The sequence below is a fragment of the Ranitomeya imitator genome, chromosome 7 (genome assembly GCF_032444005.1).
Source record: "Ranitomeya imitator isolate aRanImi1 chromosome 7, aRanImi1.pri, whole genome shotgun sequence".
In the NCBI taxonomy this organism is placed as follows: domain Eukaryota; kingdom Metazoa; phylum Chordata; class Amphibia; order Anura; family Dendrobatidae; genus Ranitomeya; species Ranitomeya imitator.
Genome location: NC_091288.1, coordinates 139,091,529 through 139,118,287, shown reverse-complemented (window position 1 = coordinate 139,118,287; position 26,759 = coordinate 139,091,529). Strand labels below are relative to the sequence as shown.

The window sequence follows — 26,759 nt, the reverse complement described above, 5'->3', positions numbered from 1 at the left end:
AAGATTTCTGAGGTTATCAATCCTGTGTCATTTCGTTTGGCCCTTCCTGCTTCTTTTGCCATCCATAATGTGTTCCACAGGTCGTTATTGCGGAGATACGTGGCGCCTGTGGTTCCATCCGTTGATCCTTCTGCCCCGGTGTTGGTTGAGGGGGAGTTGGAGTATGTGGTGGAGAAGATTTTGGATTCTCATGTTTCGAGACGGAAACTCCAGTACCTGGTCAAGTGGAAGGGTTATGGTCAGGAAGATAATTCCTGGGTTTTTGCCTCTGATGTTCATGCTGCCGATCTGGTTCGTGCCTTTCATTTGGCTCATCCTGGTCGGCCTGGGGGCTCTGGTGAGGGTTCGGTGACCCCTCCTCAAGGGGGGGGTACTGTTGTGAATTCTGTTGTCGGGCTCCCTCCTGTGGTCATGAATGGTACTTCGGCTGGTTCTGTCCATGGACTTCCTCTGGTGGGTGTTTCTGAGTTTCCTTCCTCAGGTGACGAGGTTAATTCGTTAGCTGGCTGCTCTATTTATCTCCACTTAGATCTTTGCTCCTTGCCGCCTGTCAATGTTCCAGTATTGGTCTAGTTCACTCCTGGATCGTTCTGGTGACCTGTCTTCCCAGCAGAAGCTAAGTTCCAGGTTTTTGTGCTGACCGCAAAGTAACCTTTCCTATCCTCGGTCTGTTCAGTAAGCCGGGCCTCACTTTGCTAAATCTATTTCATCTCTGTGTTTGTATTTTCATCTTTACTCACAGTCATTATATGTGGGGGGCTGCCTTTTCCTTTGGGGAATTTCTCTGAGGCAAGGTAGGCTTTATTTTTCTATCTTCAGGGCTAGCTAGTTCCTTAGGCTGTGCCGAGTTGCATAGGGAGCGTTAGGCGCAATCCACGGCTATTTCTAGTGTGTGTGATAGGATTAGGGATTGCGGTCAGCAGAGTTCCCACGTCCCAGAGCTCGTCCTTTATTATCAGCAACTATCAGGTCTTTCCATGTGCTCTTAACCACCAGGTCCATTATTGTCCTGACCACCAGGTCATAACAGGCTCCTGGTGCCCGGTTTCTGCGCTCTGGCTCCTAGGGGGCCCAATCGTAGCTTCCTTGAGCCCTCAATCTCTTATCTGCTCCTTTCCTGTCTCTCTTCACTCTCAGACTCTCTGACTCCTCCTCCAGACCAGGATCTATATCTCTCAGGGAAGCTCCCCTAAAACAGGGTTTTGAGCTCCCCCTCCTGGCCTTAAGTTGTGTGTGGGATAACCTGCCAAAAGGATCCCTCTTGTCTCCTACCTGAACTCCTGGGGTGCCACACAAATGTATTCACCACTGAAAGATGTGAATACATTTGAATATAGGAAGAAGGAAGCGGAGTCTCCTGAACTGCTCCACAGACCGCAGCAGACCCCTTTGCCAGCCGCATGCAGCCCACAGGCCAAATGTTGTGCAGGCCTGCTCGAAATGGTAGATGGTACATATGGTAGAAACAATGCAGATAGTAGACTGGTAGAAGCAATGCAAACAATTTATATAAAATTATATGCAAGTATATTGCTATGTGTGTCTGTTGTTCATCTAGTCATGCGTAGGTAATTGGGAAAACCATGTATACTTCATTTATGGAGAATAGGCCCAAGCTTTGCTTATGGCAGCCAATTAATTTGGCTATCTTTTTTGTTTGCTTAAGATTTATATTGGTTTATACTAATAAATTATCTGAGCTGCATATGTTGAGTGTGTAATATATTAAATTAGATTAATTATTAAACTTTCTCATACCTTAATGCTGTCTGGGACATTTTGAAGTAATGGTGTTCCTAAGTCAAATTCTATTCCTCCATGTAAATGAAAATATTTATTTGGTAAATGCTGGAAATGTTGGCATTTATAATTTTCTCCGAGCATGAGTGGTGGTAATTCACGTTCAGTCTTTACTTTATCATCTGCAAGATAAATCGAAAAAAAAAAACTTGCTGCAATATATATTAAGTTCTAAAACCATATGTGTATTGAATTCTTGATCCCTCATAGTTTATAGGATATGGTGTGTTTTTTTTTTTTACTTTTTCTTCTGAAAAATAAAGCATATTCAATAAAAAAAAATAAAACTCTTCCAAAATGTGTGAATGCAGTCTGGCTAAAAAAGAAACCATTAGAGCAGATTCACCAAGACTGACATTTCAGACGCCAGTCAGGATGAACAATCCAATGGCTAAGATGTGACAAATTCATTACGAAATGCTCGTGCCTTTTTGTATCTTTCAACTACTATGAGCCAGAAGCAGAAATATAGTCGGGGCTAACTTACATTATTGTTGTAACACTTTTTCTGAATTTGTTTAGCGCTTGACCACACAGTTTCAAAAGCTGCCAAAGCTGTATGGGACTAGTCTAAAATGCCAAAAATTACAACATTTAAAGCAGTTTTATGTAAAAAAAAAAAATTGTCTAAAAGTGCTTGAGGAATTAGGAATTTATTCAAAATTGTGTCCCAACCGTTCCAATTGTGAAAAAGGGCAGAGTTTTTATTCTAAGTTTGTTAACACTCTATTCTTTCCTGTGAACAAAACCGTCCATTTTTCAGGCAGAAAAAAATCTTCTAAAGCATTTTTTTTAGGTTCACGAGTGCTTTTTCAACATTTTTTTTTTTATAGTACGGTACTTTTTATTATTTTCTCTTTGTTGTTTTTTGGGTGTCCTTTTAATTGTGTTTTACTGTTTTGCTTTTGATAACAAGTAATCACTGGTAGTTTTTGAAGTAAAAATGCTCAATGTCTTTTGTATGTCTTTTTAGCCCTCCCATTGACTTGTATTGTCTTCCTAGCGGAAAACGATTGAAGACTGCACGTGACTTTTTTTTAAATGCTCGGAAGCTCTGAAAGCCAGAAGCATTTAAAAGAGGCTCAAAAGCCTGAAAATATGTACCTCAGGTCATTTTCCCATACCAATTAAGAGAACAATTATTTTGATATTTTTTCTTGCTCAAGAAATGTTCTCAGGCCTCATTCAGACATCCGTGTTGGATGTACGCGTTGTATCTGTTTTTTTCATTGATATGACACATACCCATTATAATCTATTGAGATATTCAAGAGTCTGTTTTTTTTATAGACCTTGTGTCCAGGGAAAACTCATAGAAACATGTCTTTTTCCAATTCAAACAACAGAAAGGAACAACATCCAGTCAAGGTGATGAAAAAGAAAAAAGCCTTTATTCCGCCATGATGCGACGTTTCGCCCACAATTCGTCTTGATCAAGTATTTTCTTTGCTTGATGTCTTTTTCCAATATCACGGATGAAAAGTGCCAATACAAGCCTATAGATTCGTGAAAAACACATACATCACATGGACGGCATCCATGTTCCATTCCTGTGCTTAACACTACATAGGATAGGAGAATCACTGATGGTAAAAACCGACATACAGACGAAATACTGATGACACTGATGGTAAAAACAGACATACGGATCAAATACTGATGACACTGATGGTAAAAACAGATATACAGACCAAATACTGATGATACTGATGGTAAAAACAGATATACAGACCAAATATTGATGACACTGATGGTAAAAACAGGCATACGGACCAAATACTGATGACACTGATGGTAAAAACAGATATACAGACCAAATACTGATGATACTGATGGTAAAAACAGACAGACGGACCAAATATTGATGACACTGATGGTAAAAACAGGCATACGGACCAAATACTGATGACACTGATGGTAAAAACAGGCATACGGACCAAATACTGATGACACTTATGGTAAAAACAGGCATACGGACCAAATACTGATGACACTGATGGTAAAAACAGATACACAGACCAAATACTGATGACACTTATGGTAAAAACAGGCATACAAACCAAATACTGATGATACTGATGGTAAAAACAGACAGACGGACCAAATATTGATGACACTGATGGTAAAAACAGGCATACGGACCAAATACTGATGACACTTATGGTAAAAACAGGCATACGGACCAAATACTGACGATACTGATGGTAAAAACAGACAGACGGACCAAATATTGATGACACTGATGGTAAAAACAGACAGACGGACCAAATATTGATAACACTGATGGTAAAAAGAGGCATACAGACCAAATACTGACGATACTGATGGTAAAAACAGACAGGCGGACCAAATATTGATGACACTGATGGTAAAAACAGGCATATGGACCAAATACTGACAATATTGATGGTAAAAACAGGCATATGGGCCAAATACTGATGACTCTGATGGTAAAAACAGGCATACGGCCCAAATACTGATGACACTTATGGTAAAAACAGGCATACAAACCAAATACTGATGATACTGATGGTAAAAACAGACAGACGGACCAAATATTGATGACACTGATGGTAAAAACAGGCATATGGACCAAATACTGACAATACTGATGGTAAAAACAGACATACGGACCAAATACTGACGATACTGATGGTAAAAACAGACAGACGGACCAAATATTGATGACACTGATGGTAAAAACAGGCATATGGACCAAATACTGACAATACTGATGGTAAAAACAGGCATATGGGCCAAATACTGATGACTCTGATGGTAAAAACAGGCATACGGCCCAAATACTGATGACACTGATGATAAAAACAGGAATATGGACCAAACACTGATGACACAGATGGTAAAAACAGGCATACGGACCAAATACTGATGACACTGATGGTAAAAAAAGGCATACGGATCAAATACTGATGACACTGATGGTAAAAACAGGCATACGGACCAAATACTGATAGCACTGATGGTAAAAACAGACAGACGGACCAAATATTGATGATACTGATGGTAAAAACAGGCATACGGACCAAATACTGATAGCACTGATGGTAAAAACAGACAGACGGACCAAATATTGATGACACTGATGGTAAAAACAGGCATACGGACCAAATACTGACGATACTGATGGTAAAAACAGGCATATGGACCAAATACTGATGACTCTGATGGTAAAAACAGGCATACGGACCAAATATTGATGACACTGATGATAAAAACAGGCATACAGACCAAATACTGATGATACTGATGGTAAAAACAGGCATACGAACCAAATACTGATGACACTGATGGAGAAAATAGATATACGGACCAAATATTGATGATACTGATGGTAAAAACAGGCATATGGACCAATTACTGATAACACTGATGGTAAAAACAGATATACAGACCAAATACTGATGATACTGATGGTAAAAACAGGCATCCGGACCAAATACTGATGATACTGATGGTGCAAACAGGCATACGGACCAATTACTGATGACACTGATGATAAAAACAGATATACGGACCAAATACTGATGATACTGATGGTGCAAACAGGCATATGGACCAATTACTGATAGCACTGATGGTAGAAACAGACAAACGGACCAAATATTGATGACACTGATGGTAAAAACAGGCATACGGACCAAATACTGACAATACTGATGGTGAAAACAGGCATATGGACCAAATACTGATGACTCTGATGGTAAAAACAGGCATACAGACCAAATATTGATGACACTGATGGTAAAAACAGGCATACGGACCAAATATTGATGACACTGATGGTAAAAACAGGCATATGGACCAAATACTGACAATACTGATGGTAAAAACAGACATACGGACCAAATACTGACGATACTGATGGTAAAAACAGGCATATGGACCAAATACTGATGACACTGATGGTAAAAACAGGCATACGGACCAAATACTGATGATACTGATGGTAAAAACAGGCATACAGATCAAATACTGATGACACTGATGGTAAAAACAGGCATGCGGACCAATTACTGATGACACTGATGTTAAAAACAGGCATACGGACCAAATACTGATGACACTGATGGTAAAAACAGGCATACGGACCAAATACTGATAATACTGATGGTAAGAACAGGCATACGGACCAAATACTGATAATACTGATGGTAAGAACAGGCATACGGACCAAATACTGATGACACTGATGGTAAAAACAGACATACAGACCAAATACTGATCATACTGATGGTAAAAACAGGCATACGGACCAAATACTGATGACACTGATGGTAAAAACAGGCATACGGACAAAATACTGATGACACTGATGGTAAGAACAGGCATACGGACCAAATACTGATGATACTGATGTTAAAAACAGGCATACGGACCAAATACTGATGACACTGATGGTAAAAACAGGCATACGGACCAAATACTGATGACACTGATGGTAAAAACAGGCATACGGACCAAATACTGATGACACTGATGGTAAAAACAGGCATACGGACCAAATACTGATAGCACTGATGGTAAGAACAGGCATACGGACCAAATACTGATAATACTGATGGTAAAAACAGGCATACGGACCAAATACTGATGACACTGATCGTAAAAACAGACATACGGACCAAATACTGATGACACACAGATCCAAAGCACAGATTACACTATCATTTTTTCATGTACTTGTTTGAACACAGACAAGTGAATGAGGCCTTAGGCCATGTTCACACGTTGCGGTTTTTACCGCGGAACCGCAGCGATTTTGCCGCTGCGGGTCCGCTGCAGTTTCCATTGCGTTTACATTTACATGTAAACCAATGGAAACCGCAAACCGCTGTGCACATGCTGCGGGAAAAACCGCGCAGAAACGCAGCGGTTAAAAACCCGCAGCATGTCACTTCTTTGTGCAGAATCGCAGCGATTCTGCACCCATAGGAATGTATTGATCCGCTGTGCCCACCTTGCGGGAAGTAAGCGGATAATGTGCGGGTGGTACCCGGGGTGGAGGAGAGGAGACTCTCCTCCACACCCCGGGAACCATATTTGTGTAAAAAAAAAAAAAGAATTAAAATAAAAAATAATGCTATACTCACCCTCGGAAGTCTCAGCGCTGCACGCGGCCGTCCGGTCTCAGGATTGCTATGCGACCAGGACCTGCGGTGACGTCGCGGTCACATGACCGTGATGTCACGAAGGTCCTTCTCGCACAGCATCTTTGGAACCGGACCGCCGCCTGCAGCGCCGAGGAGATCGGGACGTCAGAGGGTGAGTATATCATTAGTTTATTATTTTTAACATTACTATTGATGCTGCATATTGCTGCATATGCAGCATCAATAGTAGGGGTAAAATCCCGCAGCGGAACCCACAGGACAAACCGCGATAAATCTGCAGGGATAACCGCAGCGGGTTTGCCCTACAGATTTATCAAATCCGCTGCGGGAGAACCCGCAGGACAGGACGCAACGTGTGAACATAGCCTTAATGCTTTTTTTGAGGCATTTTAAAATATTTTTTTTTCAGTAGTTTTTCATCTATGTCAGTCTGCTAGCTGAGCAGACTGGAGGTGTCTTGAACCTAAAGAAAGGCCAAAATATCTCTCTGAGAAGAGTCTGCACAGGTCGTGTGCAGAGAATCGCAAAAATCAATCGTTGCTACGGACGATAGCGGTTTTCTTTGACCGAGCCGGGCTCAGCCGTGTATGAGTAGCCAGGGTCTGTTCTGTTTAGTTTGCCTCTCGACAAGGCTGTGGATTTAGGTTTTGTTTTGGTGCTGGGCAACCTGTGAAAGCAATAAAACTGCACATTTGGACCAAAAGCGCATTGCCGTAATGCTGCCTAAGGTCTACCTACCTGTGATAGTGAATCCCTGCAGTGCGTACATACTGTTCTTACTGTATCATGATAGGAGTTCTTGATATGTAGGATACACACATTCACTTACCGGAAAATGGATGCAGAAGACAACTCAAATCTGGGACTTTCAACTTTTTTTTCAATCCCAATAAAAAAGGTACAAGGAAGCTGATGAGCTTGAGGTATCTCATATTTCGTTTGACTTCAGCTTTTTTCTCAATGTTTTCTTTTACAAGCCTCTGATGCATCGCTAACCTCTGCTGAAGACACTGGTATGTTATGAGGTCCATTTTCTCCTGTGTTAGTTTTATCACATTTGATAAGTCATAAGACGAATCGTAGACAAACAAGTTATCATACTGTTGCACTTCAAGGGTGAACCAAGTCATCGCTATTGTGAGATTATCTGCATAACGCATAAACAGGCTTCTTTCTTCTTCACTTTGCTCATATGTTGGGTCCAAATTATTTGCATTGGAGTATATACCCTCAAATTCTGCTTCACTTTCAATATCAACCAGACCTAATTGAGAAAAAAATCATAGGGCATTACTCTGTAAATGTTACAAATGGGTTTAGATCTGTAATTAAAGGGGTTGTCCAGGTTTGGGACAAAAGTCTGCATTCCCTCTATGTGTCTGCAGACTGCCAATTCATGACAGCGAGCAGTGCATGTTTTCACAATTCCGCGGTATTCCCAGTGAGAGCGGGTGGTCACATGACCAAATGTTTGTGATTTGAATACTTAGAGTCACGTGCCAACTAGCATGCTCAGCTTCTCTCAATAGAGGTGAATTGTGAGACACCGCAAGAGTTTAGTTGGCATGTGACAAGTCTGCAAATCATTTATGTGATCACGTGAGTTCCCTTTGTCACCGGAAATATCACTGTACAATGCAATGAAAATGAGGAAATGCAGACTTTTGTCTTAAACCTGGACAATCCTTCAATTATAAAATGAAGCCGGGGTCCCATTAGTATGTGACATCCGATGAGTCTCTCATGCAAGAGTATCGGATGTGATATGCTAATGACCCTCGGCTCCTGCTGTGCTGCGAGCGGAAGCTGTGTGTCAGCGCTCTGTGCTTCGATGCTCTGACATGAGAGGATCTGAGCACAGCTGATGATATATGAGTGAAAGCGATGTTTCACGTGCACCCATAGACTTATATGGGTGAGTGTGATCCGATTCTTGGGTGCAATCACAGCATGCTGCAATTGTTTTCGCACGCCGAATCGGCATGAGAAAATAATCGCAGTTGTGAGCTGCCATACAGTGGCGCAACTACCGTGGTCGCAGCAGTCGCCACTGCGACGGGGCCCGGCAGGTTAGGGGCCCGCCGCCCGGCAGGTCAGAGGCACCGGCCGACACCATGTTGCAGTGCAGGAGATCCCTCCCGCAACAGTCCGAGGCGTATCTAGGGGGGGGCAGGGCGCAGCCGGCAGGGGGGGGGGGTGTGCAGTCGGGCCGCCTAATGTGGCGGTCCGCAGCGTCTCCCCCGGCGGCTGCATTCTGCCGCCCCCCGCACTGGGAGTCAGCTGTTCTCTGCGCCGACTGTCAAGCTGACAGCCGGCACAGAGAAGCTGCAGAGCACCGACTCCCAATGTGAGCAGAGGTGGAGGGGAGCCCCTGCAGAGTGGCTGCGGCAGGCAGGGAGAAATCCCTGCAGCGCCGCTGCCCAGCGATCTGTCTTCCTGCTTCCTCTCACACAGACGCGCCGCTGGATGACGTCATCAGCCAGCGGCCGGCTGTGTCAGAGGAAGGCGATGAGATGCTGCGGCAGAGCGTGAGGAGAGGTGAGGTGTGTGTGTGTGTGTGTGTGTTGCGCTCTGCAGGGGAATGTGCAGAGAACTAAATGGTGTGTGTGTGTGTGTGTGTGTGTGTAAAGGGAGGAGAGGGCAAGGATGGGGATGGTGGTGGAGGAAATGATGGAAGTGGTGGAATGGGCAAGGATGGGGATGGTGGTGGAATGGGCAAGGATGGGGATGGTGGTGGAGGAGGAAATGATGGAAGTGGTGGAATGGGCAAGGATGGGGATGGTGGTGGAATGGGCAAGGATGGGGATGGTGGTGGAGGAGGAAATGATGGAAGTGGTGGAATGGGCAAGGATGGGGATGGTGGTGGAGGAGGAAATGATGGAAGTGGTGGAATGGGCAAGGATGGGGATGGTGGTGGAGGAGGAAATGATGGAAGTGGTGGAATGGGCAAGGATGGGGATGGTGGTGGAATGGGCAAGGATGGGGATGGTGGTGGAGGAGGAAATGATGGAAGTGGTGGAATGGGCAAGGATGGGGATGGTGGTGGAGGAGGAAATGATGGAAGTGGTGGAATGGGCAAGGATGGGGATGGTGGTGGAGGAGGAAATGATGGAAGTGGTGGAATGGGCAAGGATGGGGATGGTGGTGGAATGGGCAAGGATGGGGATGGTGGTGGAGGAGGAAATGATGGAAGTGGTGGAATGGGCAAGGATGGGGATGGTGGTGGAGGAGGAAATGATGGAAGTGGTGGAATGGGCAAGGATAGGGATGGTGGTGGAATGGGCAAGGATGGGGATGGTGGTGGAGGAGGAAATGATGGAAGTGGTGGAATGGGCAAGGATGGGGATGGTGGTGGAGGAGGAAATGATGGAAGTGGTGGAATGGGCAAGGATGGGGATGGTGGTGGAGGAGGAAATGATGGAAGTGGTGGAATGGGCAAGGATGGGGATGGTGGAGGAGGAAATGATGGAAGTGGTGGAATGGGCAAGGATGGGGATGGTGGTGGAGGAGGAAATGATGGAAGTGGTGGAATGGGCAAGGATGGGCATGGTGGTGGAGGAGGAGGAAATGATGGAAGTGGTGGAATGGGCAAGGATGGGGATGGTGGTGGAATGGGCAAGGATGGGGATGGTGGTGGAAGAGGAAATGATGGAAGTGGTGGAATGGACAAGAATGGGGATGGTGGGGGAGGAGGAAATGATGGAAGTGGTGGAATAGGCAAGGAGGCATATCTAGGGCAATGGCGTATCTAGGGGGGGGGCAGCCGGGGCATGTAGGGAATTAATTAATAGGGAATTAATAGGGAAAATGTGAATTTGGGTGGAAAATATTTTGGCATGGTGGGGGGGCCCCTTTTGAAAGTTCGCACCGGGGCCCATAACTTTGTAGTTACGCCACTGCTGCCATAGGTTAAGATTCAGATGAGTGCAATCCAATATTTTATCAGATTGCACTCGTCCAATTGCATCACAAGTGGGAATGAGCCCTTAGGGTACACTCTCATGATCCAGCTGCAGTGCACTGTTAGTGCCACAATTGCGGTATAAACACAACATTTTTACCATGATTTATAAATAATCACAGCATTTGGTACTTTGGCACTGCGGCCTCAGCGTGTGAATGTAGCCATACGAATTGTCCAGGCTCTACATTTCCAACTACTTATGTATGAAAAGCTACACACATTGACTATTTGGTAGGCCACCTCTTTTTCTCCTTAGATACTGCCCCTACTGGACAAACCATCAGCAGATTTGGTTTCCAGCATCAGCTCTATGCTGATAACACTCAATCATACATATCTTCACCTGACATCACCCCCACTTTATGGTTTCTTTTACACTTACCGTGATTGTAGCGGCCCATTTTTGCTGGCCTTTTTTGCGGGCCGTATCGCCGTAATTTTTCTGGTCCGCCTCAATAGCGGGCCACAAAAATCTTGCGGATCGCCGTTTTTCTGGATTAGAATAGTAAAAAAAAGTAGGGACCAAAAAAAATGGTGATCCGCAAAAAACGGAATTCACGGTGTGCCGCAAAAACAAGCTTCCGTTGTTTTTGCGGCCCCATTGCTTTCAATGGAGGCTGTGTCCGTAAGCCGTAAAGAAATATAGAGGAGGCTCGATATTTTTTCACAGCCGTAAATACGGCCCTCACAGCCATAAGGCATGTGGCGCTCCGCTGAATTATTGCGGCCCATTTTTGCAGCCCCATAGAAATCTATCGGGGCCACAAAAACGGGACAAAAACCACGGCAAGTGTAAAAGATGCCTAATACAAAATAATAGGGATTGTTTGTCTGCTGTCTCTAACATAATGTTCTCCCTCTATCTGAAACTGAATCTCTCCAAAACTGAACTCCTCGTGTTTCATTCCTCTGCTAACCGACCTATGCCCGACTTTGCAATTTCCTTGGGTGGTGCAACCATTACTCCCAAGCAGCACGCTCGATGTCTTGGGGTCATACTTGACACAGAACTTTCAGGACAGCTTCAAAAGCTTGTCATTACCTCCTCTCAGGTGGGGGGTAGCCGGCCCTCATCCAAAGAGTCAGATGAAGGGTGAGACTTTGTAATTTTGCACCATCTTGGGTATTTTGGTGGGACTGACCCGTGTATTATTTGCCTGATTTGTGATTCAATAAAGTATTGCCACACTGTTTACTTTCACCGTGTTTTGTCTGAGCAGTATTATGCCCACGGAGAAGGGAGAGCGGGCATTTGGTGGGATGAGCCCTGGTTCATGTAGTTTCGGTCTAGAGCACCTGTCTCTCACCTTTTTGGTAGCAGCAGTGGGATACTACTCAGCCTGGTGGATCCAGGGGAGCTGCAAGGAACTGGTGTTTGTAGACACCTTCCCGTGGTCCACAACCAGCAAGTCATATAGAGAGATCCAGCAGATCATAGGTGAGGCATACTGTCAGGATTCGAACCCAGCAGCTCCTATGCACCAGGCAACAGCTCTTCCCTCTGAGCTATTCAGCTTGCTGGGCAGTTCCTTGCTAAATCAGATACTAGTACCTGTGTTGTTTCTGATTGTCTCCACCCCAAGTTCCTGATTCGCTCAACCCTGTGATCTCCTGATTGTATACACTTCTTAAAGCTGACACTGCACTTCCTTCCTTGTGAGATTATTGAGCTCCAAGCCTTTAGCCTAGCTTCTTTCCATCTATTGCTTATCCTCAAGATTTTACTGCTACTACTGTGTACTGACCTGTGGCTATCTCATGACTACAATTCCTGCTTAACCTCCCAACTATACTGCAGCTCCATGGAGGGACATGCCTCTGTAACAGCCAAAGATCCAGAGATTCAGAGAACCAGAGCCTCTTTACAAAACAACAGCCAGGAACACTCTACAGGATAGAGCCCAGATAATGGCTCTATCACGAGTGGCACAGATTTGACATTATACAGGATGCCAGCACACACATCAAGTTAAAAGCTTCTGCAGATCAGAGCCACTGGCTTCCTGCCTCACAATACTAATACATGCCACCTATTAGAGGCCAGCAGCAACAGGTGATGTCAAGACAGTATGATATGTGGGGGCCAGAATAATGGACATTGTACTGTCCAAGGGCCAGAAATAGAAGACATTACACTGTATGTAGGTCACAGAGAGGGACATTTTACTATATGAAGCCTGGAATTGGGTGCGTTAGACCATGTGGGGGCCAGGATAGGGAACCTTATTACTTTATGGGAGCCACAATAGGGACACTTCTATATTTTATCACTATATTTTATTTTTGGAGCTACTGTTATGGTGGGGTAACAAAAGATGTTCTGTAAGAGCAGGACAGTACTTATCTCTGGCATGAAAGGTGCTTGTGTGTGGTAGGAAGTCCAGGGGGACGAGATCTTAACCTGAGCATGCGCCGCCCCCAGCGGCCATTTTCCCGGAGGCCACCGCATCGCAGCAATGGAGCTGCCGGTGCCTCTGGGCTTTGAGGAAATGCCGGTGGAGCCCCGACGCTGCATGAAGATACGCCGCTGCCGCCCCACAGCACAGAGCACCTACGGCACGAAGATACGCCGCCCCACAGCACAGCACCCATGCGGCACAAAGAGGAGCAGCCGCCGTAGCTCCACAGCACAGAGACCCCACACTGCTACAATGAGGTAATAGGGGGATACTCCACTCACACTTTCCTGTGAGACGCCCCCTCTCTTCGTCATCGGGACCAATCCCCCCCACCCACCATATGCACCCAGCGTACAAGATGACACCCAGCGTATAAGGCGACTCCCGACTTTTAAGAAGATTTTCAGGGGTTAAAATAGTTGTCTTATACGCCGGAAAATACGGTATATATATATATTATACACTGCTCAAAAAAATAATGGGAACACTAAAATCTCACATCCTAGATGTCACTGAATGAAATATTCCAGTTGTAAATCTTTATTCATTACATAGTGGAATGTGTTGAGAACAATAAAACCTAAAAATGATCAACGTGAATAAACACTAATATCCCACGGAGGTCTGGAGTTGGAATGATGCTCAAAATCAAAGTGGAAAATGAAGTTACAGGCTGATCCAACTTCAGCGGAAATGCCTCAAGACAATGAAATGATGCTGAGCAGTGTGTGTGGCCTCCGTGTGCCTGTATGATCTCCCTACAACACCTGGGCGTGCTCCTGATGAGACGGCAGATGATCTCCTGAGGGATCTCCTCCCAGACTTGGACTAAAACATCGGCCAACTCCTGGACAGTCTGTGGTGCAATGTGACATTGGTGGATGGTCCGAGACATGATGTCCCAGATGTGTTCAATCGGATTCAGGTCTGGGGAACAGGCAGTCCAGTCCACAGCTTCAATGCCTTCATCTCGCAGGAACTGCTGACACACTCCAGCCACCTGAGTTCTGGCATTGTCCTGCATTAGGAGGAACCCAAGGCCAACCGAACCAGCATATGGTCTCACAAGGGGTCTGAGGATCTCATCTCGGTACCTAATGGCAGTCAGGCTACCTTTGGCGAGCACACGGACTCAGGACTCCAAAGAAATGCCACCCCACACCATTACTGACCCACTGCCAAATCGGTCATGCTGAAGGATGTTGCAGGAAGATCACTCTCCACGGCATCTCCAGACTCTGTCACATGTGCTTAGTGTGAACCTGCTTTCATCTGTGAAGAGCACAGAGCGCCAGTGGCCAATCCTGGTGTTCTGTGTAAAATGCCAATGCACGGTGTTTAACTGTGAGCACAACCCCCATCTGTGGACATCGGGCACTCAGACCATCCTCATGGAGTCAGTTTCTAACCGTTTGTGCAGATACATGCACATTTGTGGCCTGATGGAGGTCATTTTGCTGGGCTCTGGCAGTGCTCCTCCTGTTCCTCCTTGCACAAAGGCTGAGGTAACGGTCCTGCTGCTGGGTTGTTGCCCTTCTACGGCCCCCTCCACGTCTCTTGGTGTACTGGCCTGTCTGCTGGTAGCACCTCCAGCCTCTGGACACTACGCTGACAGACACAGCAAACCTACTTGCCACAACTCGCATTGATGTGCCATCCTGGATGAGCTGCACTACCTGAGCCACTTGTGTGGGTTGTAGAGTCCGTCTCATGCTACCACGAGTGTGAAAGCAAAACATTCAAAAGTGACCAAAACATCAGCCAGAAAGCATCGGTACCGAGATGTGGTCTGTGGTCTCCACCTGCAGAACCACTCCTTTATTGAGTGTGCCTTGATAATTGCCAATAATTTCCATCTGCAGTCTATTCCATTTGCACCACAGCATGTGAAATTGATTGTCAAACAGTGTTGCTTCCTAAGTGGAGAGTTTGATTTCACAGAAGTTTCATTTACTTGCAGTTATAGTCTCTAGTTTAAGTGTTCCCTTTATTTTTTTATTTGAGCAGTATGTGTGTGTGTGTGTGTGTGTATATATATATATATATATATATATAATTGTCTAAGGGTCACTTCTGTCTTTCTGTCTTTCTGTCCTTCTGTCTGTCACGGATATTCATTGGTCGCTGATTGGTCGTGGAAAAAAAGCCACGACCAATCAGCGACGGGCACAGTCCGGAAGAAAATGGCCGCTCCTTCCTCCCCGCAGTCACTGCCCGGCGCCAGCATACTCCCCTCCAGCCAGCGCTAACACAGGGTTAATGCCGGCGGTAACGGACCGCGTTATGCCGCTGGTAACGCACTCCATTACCGCCGCTATTAACAATGTGTGTCCTCAACTTTTTACTATTGATGCTGCCAGTGCGGCATCAATAGTAAAAAATCTAATGTTAAAAATAATAAAAAAAAACAAAAAACCTGCTATACTCACCCTCCGTTGTCCGCCGAGCCGCTCGCGCCGGCCTCCATCTTCTGTTCCCGGCGATGCATTGCGAAATTACCCAGAAGACTTAGCGGCCTCGAGAGACCGCTAAGTCATCTGGGTAATTTTGCAATGCATCCTGGGAACGGAAGATGGCGGCAGCCACGCGCTCATCGCCTGCTCCAGATCCGAAGGTGAGTATGTTAGAACTACAAGGGGCCCTCGGATCCGAAGGTGAGTACCGGTATGTTTATTTTTTTATTTTTTAACCTGTGACATACGTGGCTGGGCAATATACTACGGGACTGGGCAATATACTACGTGGCTCTGTGCTGTATACTACGTCACTGTGCAATATACTACATGGCTCTGTGCTGTATACTACGTCAATGTGCAATATACTACATCGCAGTGCAATATACTACGTGGCTCTGTGCTGTATACTACGTCACTGTGCAATATACTACGTCACTGGGCAATATACTACGTGGCTGGGCAATATACTATGTAGCTGGTCAATATACTACGTGGCTGGCCAATATACTATGTCACTGGGCAATATACTATGTGGCTGGGCAATATACTATGTGGCTGGGCAATATATTACGTGGCTCTGTGCTGTATACTATGTCGCTGTGCAATATACTACGTCACTGTGCAATATACTACGTCACTGGGCAATATACTACGTGGCTGGGCAATATACTACGTAGCTGGTCAATATACTACGTGGCTGGCCAATATGCTATGTCACTGGGCAATATACTATGTGGCTGGGCAATATACTAACGTCACTGGGCAATATACTATGTGGCTGGGCAATATATTACGTGGCTCTGTGCTGTATACTATGTCGCTGTGCAATATACTACATCACTGGGCAATATACTACGTAGCTGGGCAATATACTACGTCACTGGGCAATATACTACGTGGCTGGCCAATATACTATGTCACTGGGCAATATACTACGTGGCTGCGCAATATACTATATAGCTGGGCAATATACTACGTGGCTGGGCAATATACTACGTCACTGGGCAATATACTACGTGACTGGGCAATATACTACGTGGCTGGCCAATATACTACGTTACTGGGCAATATACTACGTGGCTGCGCAATATACTACGTGGCTGGGCAATATACTATGTCACTGGGCAATATACTATGTGGCTGCGCAATATATTACGTGATTGGGCAATATACTACTTGGCTGTGCAATATACTACGTGGCTGGGCAATATACTACATGGCTGGGCAATATAATACGTGGCTGGGCAATATACTACGTGACTGGGCAATATACTACGTGGCTGGCCAATATACTACGTTACTGTGCAATATACTACGTCGTTGTGCAATATACTACGTGGCTCTGTGCTGTATACTACGTCACTGTGCAATATACTACGTCGCTGTGCAATATACTACTTGGCTCTGTGCTGTATACTACGTAGCTGGGCAATATACTATGTGGCTGGGCAATATACTACGTCACTGGGCAATATACTACGTGGCTCTGTGCTGTATACTACGTCACTGTGCAATATACTACATGGCTCTGTGCTGTATACTACGTCAATGTGCAATATACTACATCGCAGTGCAATATACTACGTGGCTCTGTGCTGTATACTACGTCACTGTGCAATATACTACGTCACTGGGCAATATGCTACGTGGCTGGGCAATATACTACGTAGCTGGTCAATATACTACGTGGCTGGCCAATATACTATGTCACTGGGCAATATACTATGTGGCTGGGCAATATACTATGTGGCTGGGCAATATATTACGTGGCTCTGTGCTGTATACTATGTCGCTGTGCAATATACTACGTCACTGGGCAATATACTACGTAGCTGGGCAATATACTACGTCACTGGGCAATATACTACGTGGCTGGGCAATATACTACGTAGCTGGTCAATATACTACGTGGCTGGCCAATATACTATGTCACTGGGCAATATACTATGTGGCTGGGCAATATACTAACGTCACTGGGCAATATACTATGTGGCTGGGCAATATATTACGTGGCTCTGTGCTGTATACTATGTCGCTGTGCAATATACTACGTCACTGGGCAATATACTACGTAGCTGGGCAATATACTACGTCACTGGGCAATATACTACGTGGCTGGCCAATATACTACGTCACTGGGCAATATACTACGTGGCTGCGCAATATACTATATAGCTGGGCAATATACTACGTGGCTGGGCAATATACTACGTCACTGGGCAATATACTACGTGACTGGGCAATATACTACATGGCTGGCCAATATACTACGTTACTGTGCAATATACTACGTGGCTGGGCAATATACTACGTGGCTGGGAAAATATACTACGTGGCTGGGCAATATACTAAGTCACTGGGCAATATACTACGTGGCTGAGCAATATATTACGTGACTGGGCAATATACTACTTGGCTGTGCAATATACTACGTGGCTGGGCAATATACTACATGGCTGGGCAATATAATACGTGGCTGGGCAATATACTACATGCCTGGGCAATATACTACGTGGCTGGCCAATATACTACGTTACTGGGCAATATACTACGTGGCTGCGCAATATACTACGTGGCTGGGCAATATACTACGTGGCTGGGAAAATATACTACGTGGCTGGGCAATATACTACGTCACTGGGCAATATACTACGTGGCTGCGCAATATATTACGTGACTGGGCAATATACTACTTGGCTGTGCAATATACTACGTGGCTGGGCAATATACTACATGGCTGGGCAATATAATACGTGGCTGGGCAATATACTACGTGGGCATGCATATTCTAGAATACTTGATGCGTTAGAATCGGGCCACCATCTAGTATATATATATATATTATCTCTATAGCCGTATTTTTCGTATTATAAGACGCACTTTTTTCCCCAAATTTGTGGAAAAATGGGGGTGCGTCTTTTAATGCGAATGTACCTTAGGCTGGGGTCACATTGCGTTTTGGTCAGAGCGCTAACGGACAGCGTTGCACGGCGAAATTAACGCTCCCATTGCCCGCAATGTACCAGCGCATTGCTAGCGCGTGTCATTTTCGGCACGCGCTAGCAACGCGCCGGTCTTTTGTAGCGCGCCTCGGACGGGGATCTGCGAGAGCGGGGACGTTAACGCGACCCCGAAACGCGACCCTTTAAAAACATTGCGTTAGCGCAATCCGCTAGCGCTAGCGCTAAATGGATTGCACTAACGCAATGTGACCCTAGCCTTACCGGTACCGTTGCTGCAGGCCACAGGCTGGGATGAAGGGGTGTCTGGCGGAACTGCGGGTGTCAGGCGCTGCTACCCAGTGCTTTGTGGGTGTCTCCGGTGGTGCTGCGGGGGTGTCCAACAGTGCTACTGCGGGTGTCCGGCGCTGGTGCCCAGTGCTCTGCTGGTGTCTCCAGTACTACGGATGTGCAGCTGGCGCTGCTGGATTCTGTGGCGGTCTCCAGTGCTGCTGGGGCCCACTCCGGCAGTCCCATGATTTCCTGTGGGGTGGACTCCGGTAAAATGGCCGCTGGGGGAGCAGCGCATGAGCAGATGGAGATCTCGGCTCATGCGACCTCCAGCAACGGTAAGGTACATTCACATTATAAGACTTCACCCCATTTTCCTCCCAAATTTGGGGAAAAATTGTCTTATAATCCAAAAAATACAGTATATTTTTGAGTAAAATTTAAATTTTTCTTTATGCTATAAACGTCTGACAGTATGTCTCCGAATTTCCAAGCAATAAATTTTGAATTTTTTTCTGAAAAGGAGAAATGGTCAAATAATGCAAAGAAAACAAGTTCACAATCGTTTAGAAACAACAATACTAATGTGTTAACTCAGGAAGAGTTCAGAAATCAATATTTTATGGAATAACCATGATTTTTAATCACAGCTTTCATGCGTCTTAGCATACTTTACACCAGTCTTTCACACTGCTTCTGGCGCAAAAATTTAAGCAGTTCTTCTTTGTTTGGCTTTTGACTATCCATCATCATCTTGATTATATTCCAGAGGTTTTAAATGGGGTTCAGCTCTGGAGATTGGGCTGCACATGACAGGGTTTTAAGGTGGTGGTCTCTTAATTTTTGCCAGAGCTGTATATATACACAAACATATACACACAGTGGGGAAAATAGGTATTGTATCAAACATTTTTTTCATGCAATAAAATGCAAATTAATTACGTAAAAATCTTATAATGCGTTTTCAGGATTTTTTTTAAGATTCTGTGTCTCATAGTTGAATTGTGCCTATGATAAACGTTTCAGATGTTTTCACTGTTTGAAGATGAGATAACTTGCAAAATCGGCAGTGTATATACATACATACACAAACACACACACAAATAAATACAAACAGCGGGTGAAATAAGTAATTTTCTCTAGTGACAAACAATGAGGACAGAACTGGCTCATTATATATTAATTCCAGCACTTATAGACTACCGTATATACTCGAGTATGAGCCGAGGCACCTAATTTTGCCACGGAATACTGGGTAAGCTTATTGACTCGAGTATATACATATACATACTCGTGTATGCATTGTCCCCTCATCCCTGTCCTGCTATGCGTGGCTCCCCAGTCTCTTTCCTGGTATGTGGCTCCCCCGTCCTGTCCTGGTATGTGTGGCTCCCCCGTTTTGTCCTGGTATGTGTGGCTCCCCCGTTTTGTCCTGGTATGTGTGGCTCCCAGCGTCCTGTCCTGGTATGTGTGGCTCCCCCGTCCTGTCCTGCTATGTGTGGCTCCCGCCCGTCCTGTCCTGGTATGTGTGGGTCCCCTGTTGTATGCATGGCTCCCCCGGTCCTGTATGGCTCACCCCCCTCCCATCGTTGTATGCATGGCTCATTTCCCCTCGTACTACTCACCCTCCTCGTGCCGTCTCCGTTGTCCCAGCGCAGCAGCTCTCCTGTGCTGAGCGGTCACGTGGCACATATTCATTACCTTAATGAGCGGTATCACATGACTGCTGCCGGTGCCAGGACGGAGATACAGGGATGAAGATGAGGCAACGGCGCGAGGAGGGCGAGTACCATGTCTTCTGTTAGCCGGCCCCTGCCGCTACTCCGCCACTCCCCCTCCGGCTTTCTGGACAATGACTTGTGTATAAGCCGAGGAGGGCGTTTTCAGCACAAAAAAATGCATTGAAAATCTCGGCTTATACACGAGTATATATGGTAATTACTCTTGACAATCTACAGCATGGTAGAATATTGACCCTTTATTGACTGTAATATTAAAAGTGTTTTGGAAGTCATTATGGGGTTAATTTGCCTGTTTCCATGTCAGAAGAAACCATAAAGGGAACTGTAAAGTAGTTGGTAAAATATAAACAGAATTCTTGTGAACCTTACCTGCTGAGCAAAACTCTTTAAATACATTTTTCTTGGTTTGGGCCTGTCCATTTGCATCAACATCCATTGCAGACCTCCAAAATTCAGAGAACCTTATTCGTTTTTCTGCTGTCATGTATGCTCCATGCCATAAAGCCTTCATCATATAGTCTACACTTATCATGATCTGCCCAACTAAAGTGTCACAATAAGCAGGGGGCAGCTGGCAGGATGTACTACAGTCAAAATTTGCTTCTAGGCTGATGGATGGCACTTGGTTAAAGCAATAAATACCAACAACAAGTTCTCTTAATATTTGATGAACTTCCCGACAATCCAGGATAACATCCGGTTCCATTGGCGCTAAGAGAATAATTTTTGATTGGGTAAGATTTTTCATCTCAGTTATTAAACCACTAGGAAGCTGGAGGGGTAATTTGGCATCATCCACTGATACAAGCCAGCTTGAAGTAGTATGCACCAAAAGTTCTTGTACCTCACTTCTATCAAATTTGTCAAAGAAAGCATTAGCATTTCTCTGTACTACCATTTCAGCCAGAAAGGCCTCATCAGGTGCTGGGTTTTTACCTTCCTTGACTGCTCTCAACATTTCCAGCTCAATATATGGTTACTTTTCTGATTTTCAGAATAATCTAGTCCAAACAAAATACCTCCATGTACCTGAAAAGAAAAACATTATTTTGTTAATGTGCAACTTAAAAAAAAGTAACAAGAATTTTTTAAAGAAGAACTCCCATCAAAGTTTTTATCCACATAATATATTGCAGTTGTCTTATTATATGGCACTGTGTACTTAAAATTGCTCATTTTGCATTTCTATCCAGTTAAATCTTTTCTCTGCTCTACGTAAAAACATGAAGTCTCTTGTGGCTGCATGACGCATTCCCCTATTTAGGTTGCATGACACATTCCCCTCTTCATTTCCTGACCCAGCTTTTGTAGTGACGTATGACTTGTGGACAGAAAATTGACTTAGGCTGTGTGCACACGTTTTGGATTTTTTGCGTTTTTTTTCTCGCTATAAAACGCAATAAAAACACATAAAAAACGCATCATATGCATCCTATCATTTAGCATGCATTCCGCAATTTTTGTGCATATGTTGCGTTTTTTTCTGCAAAAAAACGCATTGCAGTAAAAAAACGCAGCATGTTTATTAATTTTGCTGATTTTTTGCGGATTTCCCACTGTATTATTGTATTAGGAACCTCCGGAAAAATCCGCAAAAAAAAACACGAGAACGCGCGAAAAAAACGCATGCGGATTTCTTGCAGAAAATGTCCGGTTTTGTTCAGAAAAATATTTAGAATTGAGAGTCCTCAGTGGTTGATACCTTTTAAAGGGAACCTGTCACCCCGTTTTTTCAGATTGAGATAAAAATACTGTTAAATAGGGCCTGCGCTGTGCGTTACAATAGTGTATGTAGTGTACCCTGATTCCCCACCTATGCTGCGAAATACATTACCAAAGTCGCCGTTTTCGCCTGTCAATCAGGCTGGTCAGGTCGGGTGGGCGTGGTCACAGCGCTGTTTCTTCCGTAGTGGTGTGCGCATATCCAAGTGACGAATCCACTGCGCGCACGTGAAGAAGCAGCACGCGATCTGCGCTATTACCCCCTGTCATCGGTGGGGGCGGCCATCTTCCTGGGGCCGCGCGTGCGCAGATGGAGTGCTCTGCTGCTCGGGGCTTCAGGAAAATGGCCGCGGGATGCCGCGCGTGCGCAGAAGAGATCACGGCGGCCATTTTCCCAAAGCTGAGATGCGACAAAAAGGCATATTAAAGAAGTGGCGTAAAGCTATAAGAAACCTGAGTGACAAATCTCAGCCCATAAAGAAAAAAAAGCATCTACTAAAGCTGGCCGGCGGGTTTATCGGCCCTCTTTTAGGTTTTGCAATTCCAATAATAACAAGTCTGCTCACAGGAAAATAATGTATCTAGTTCCCAAACAGGAGCTAGACAAACTAAGACACAGTACTACAGATAACATACGCGAAAGTGTTATTCGACGCCTTGATGGTGAAATTAGCGCCATTTTACAACGTCGTGACATTCCCGATGATGTGAAAACCAAGTAAAGTATATATTTCCGTACTACAGCGCTACTTGGTACATACTCGGCACAACTCAAAAGAAGTAACGGCTTTAAATCTCGTTAGCACTCCTGATCCTGGTCAGCAACTGTCAAATACCGACTCTGATAAAAATCAAGAGGTCGCTGAAATTGTCAGCCATATAAACAAAAAATATAAAAAGAATGCTGAATTTTTACTAAACAGGTTACTGCAGAATAAAAATGTTACAGCCTGGAATAATAAAGCCGAATTTATTTTCAAAGGATCCCTAATACCAGGGTCTAACTTACTGGATTTGGTACGTAGTACAACACAGAGTCATGCTCTGATCAGCAGAAATTTACCTCCGGGTTCGGATTCATTTATGCAGGCTATGGCAGAGCTAAATATACCATCTACAGTTGTGGGTAATCCCACTACTAGGCAGCTTTTAGATGGATTAAAAATTTCCATCAGTGAGAGAAGCGCTGTATCTACACCCCAGAAGCTATCCCCGCCGCCCCGTACAATTCAATCTTTACATTCCCCGTCATTAGGCACCACACGCGGAACTCTGCTAAATAAAAAAAAGGTCTCTACGGATACTACAATCCATGTGGCTCACGATGTAAAGAATGTACTGGATAAATGCTGTACTTGGCTTGTAACACTATATTATTTATTTTGTAAGAAATGTAATGATGTGCAGTATGTTAATTGTACTGGTGATACTATTTACTTCATAATATAAAGAATGTAGTGGATAAATGCTGTACTTGGCTTGTAACGCTATATTATTTATTTTGTAAGAAGTGTAATGATGTATGTTAATTGTGCTATTTAATGTTTGCTTTTTTATATTCTGTAAGAATTTTTATATTATTGAAATGTCTTTGAGATGTATTTATTTTACAACAATAAAATCTTTTAAACTTTTACAACATCGTGTCTTTGCTTTTTTTTATAAACGTATAAAACACACCGCTTCATAATTGCTGGTGTTGTAACATGGCCATACACATAATATGCCCATACAATGAAACTGCTGTTATAAACCACATGTAAAAATGAGAATCCCAGTATCAAATAAATACACGGCTAGGATATAAAATTATATAATCGGCATGGTGTGTTATAAAACACACATAAAATGAAATAATAATAGCCTAACAATCGAAATTATTGCGCTGTACAGCCACAAAATTGTAATTTAATCGTTAGCAAGAATATCAAAAGCAAAATTAAATGTTTTGATAATACATCTAGCACCATGCACTGAGCCTGGTGTGTTATAAAAACACATAAATCTGTTCTGGCTGTCTGGATGTATCTGCGACATTGAACTGTTTGTTGTGTTTTGTCTGTATGTATCTGTGCACCACATGTTTCAAGTCTCACAGCAACTAGATTATTGCTCTGTTCCCGCATGAGCACATCTGGTTGTATTTAAAGGGAACCTGTCACCCCCCCAGGCGGTTTTAACTAAAAGAGCCACCTTGTGCTGCAGTAATGCTGCATTCTGACAAGGTGGCTCTTTTAGTTCTGGGTGCTGTAACTGCCGAAATAATCAGTTTTGTAATTTGTCCTAAATACCTTTTCCTCAGTCAAGGAGGCAGGTCTTTCCCTCCTGCTGCAGACGCCACACAGCCGTCACTCAAATCTTCTTATTTCAAAACAGCGGTGAGGAGGCGACGCCCGGTGCCAGGAAGATTTGAGTGACGGCTGTGTGGCGTCTGCAGCAGAGGGGAAAGGCCTGCCTCCTTGACTGAAGAAAAGGTATTTAGGACAAATTACAAAACTGATTATTTCGGCAGTTACAGCACACAGAACTAAAAGAGCCACCTTGTCAGAATGCAGCATTACTGCAGCACAAGGTGGCTCTTTTAGTTAAAAATGCCTGGGGGGGGGGGTGTTATGATTAGGTGGCCTTGGAGCAGCATGAAAACCTTCACTGGAGTAACTACACTGACCGCAAACCCTGATCTTATCACCGCAACTAGAAGTAGCCGTAGGGTGTGCCTAACAAAACCTAGACACCTCGACACAGCAGGAGGACTAAATACCCCTAAAGATGGAAATAGGAAAACTATCTTGCCTCAGAGTAGACCCCCAAAGGATAGGCAGCCCCCCACAAATAATGACTGTGAGTTGGAGAGGAAAAGACACACGCAGGCAGAAAACAGGCTTAGCAAAGGAGGCCACTTCTAGCTAAATAGAAAAGGACAGGACAGGATACTAAGCGGTCAACATAAAAATACTACAAAAATATCCACAGCAGAAAATACCAAAACTCCACCACCTAACTAAAGATGTGGAGAGTATATCTGTAACTCCAGCTAATCCAACCAGACTGAGAAAAACAACTGACACAGTCTAAGCTGGACAAATAGAAACAAAAGATCAGCACTGAAAATAAGCACACAGCATGTGTGTTTCAGAAAAAGAAACAGACACTTATCTTTGCTGAATTGGCAGCTAAGCAGGAGAGGCCAGGCAGAGATCCAACACTTCCAAAGAAACATTGACTACTGGCAAGGACTAATGAGTCCTGCAAAGCTAAAAAGCCCAGTCAGAATTGCAATTAGCAGATACACCTGTCCAAAACTGCAGCCCAGGGACAACTGCATTACCATCTACAACCACCGGAGGGAGCCAAAAAGCAGAATTCACAACAGTACCCCCCCCTTGAGGAGGGGTCACCGAACCCTCACCAGAGCCCCCAGGCCGATCAGGATGAGCCAGATGAAAGGTACGAACCAAATCAGCGGCATGGACATCAGAGGCAAATACCCAAGAATTATCCTCCTAGCCATAACCCTTCCATTTGACAAGGTACTGAAGCTTCTGCCTCGAAAAACGGGAATCCAAAATCTTCTCAACAACATATTCCAACTCCCCATCAACCAACACAGGGGCCGGAGGATCAACAGAGGGAACAACGGGCTCCACATATTTCCGCAATAAAGATCTATGGAAGACATTATGGATAGCAAAAGAGGCCGGAAGCGCCAGACGAAAAGACACCGGATTAATAATCTCAGAAATCCTATAAGGACCAATAAACCGAGGCTTAAACTTAGGAGAAGAAACCTTCATAGGAACATGACGGGAAGACAACCAAACCAGATCGCCAACCCGAAGCCGGGAACCAACACACCGACAACGGTTAGCAAAACGTTGAGCCTCCTCCTGAGACAACACCCGATTATTAAGGGCAAACTCGGCCAATGGCAAAAAAGCCACCCAATCATCCTGATCAGCAGACACAAAGCATCTCAAATAAGTCTCCAAAGTCTGATTAGTTCGCTCAGTCTGGCCATTTGTCTGAGGATGAAATGCAGAAGAAAAAGACAAATCAATACCCAGCTTGGCCAAAAAGGCCCGCCAAAACCTAGAAACAAACTGAGAACCTCTGTCGGACACAATATTCTCCGGAATACCATGCAAACGAACCACATGCTGAAAAAACAACGGAACCAAATCAGAAGAAGAAGGCAATTTAGGCAAAGGCACCAAATGAACCATCATAGAGAATCGGTCACAAACAACCCAGATAACCGACATCCTCTGGGAAACAGGAAGATCGAAAATAAAATCCATAGAAATATGCGTCCAG

General features: G+C 44.5%; 1 protein-coding gene across 1 annotated transcript in view; it reads right to left on the bottom strand.

The window, feature by feature from the left end:
* Positions 1–26,759, bottom strand: part of ANKAR (ankyrin and armadillo repeat containing) — a 577,406-nt gene that overhangs the window by 523,518 nt on the left and 27,129 nt on the right. Inside the window, exons 2-4 of the mRNA XM_069733853.1 lie at positions 21,093–21,752; positions 7,762–8,196; positions 1,759–1,922 (exon numbers count right to left, since the gene is read on the bottom strand). Coding sequence (XP_069589954.1) covers positions 1,759–1,922; positions 7,762–8,196; positions 21,093–21,681 — 1,188 coding nt within the window. The 5' untranslated portion in view covers positions 21,682–21,752. The remainder of the gene's footprint in view (positions 1–1,758; positions 1,923–7,761; positions 8,197–21,092; positions 21,753–26,759) is intronic.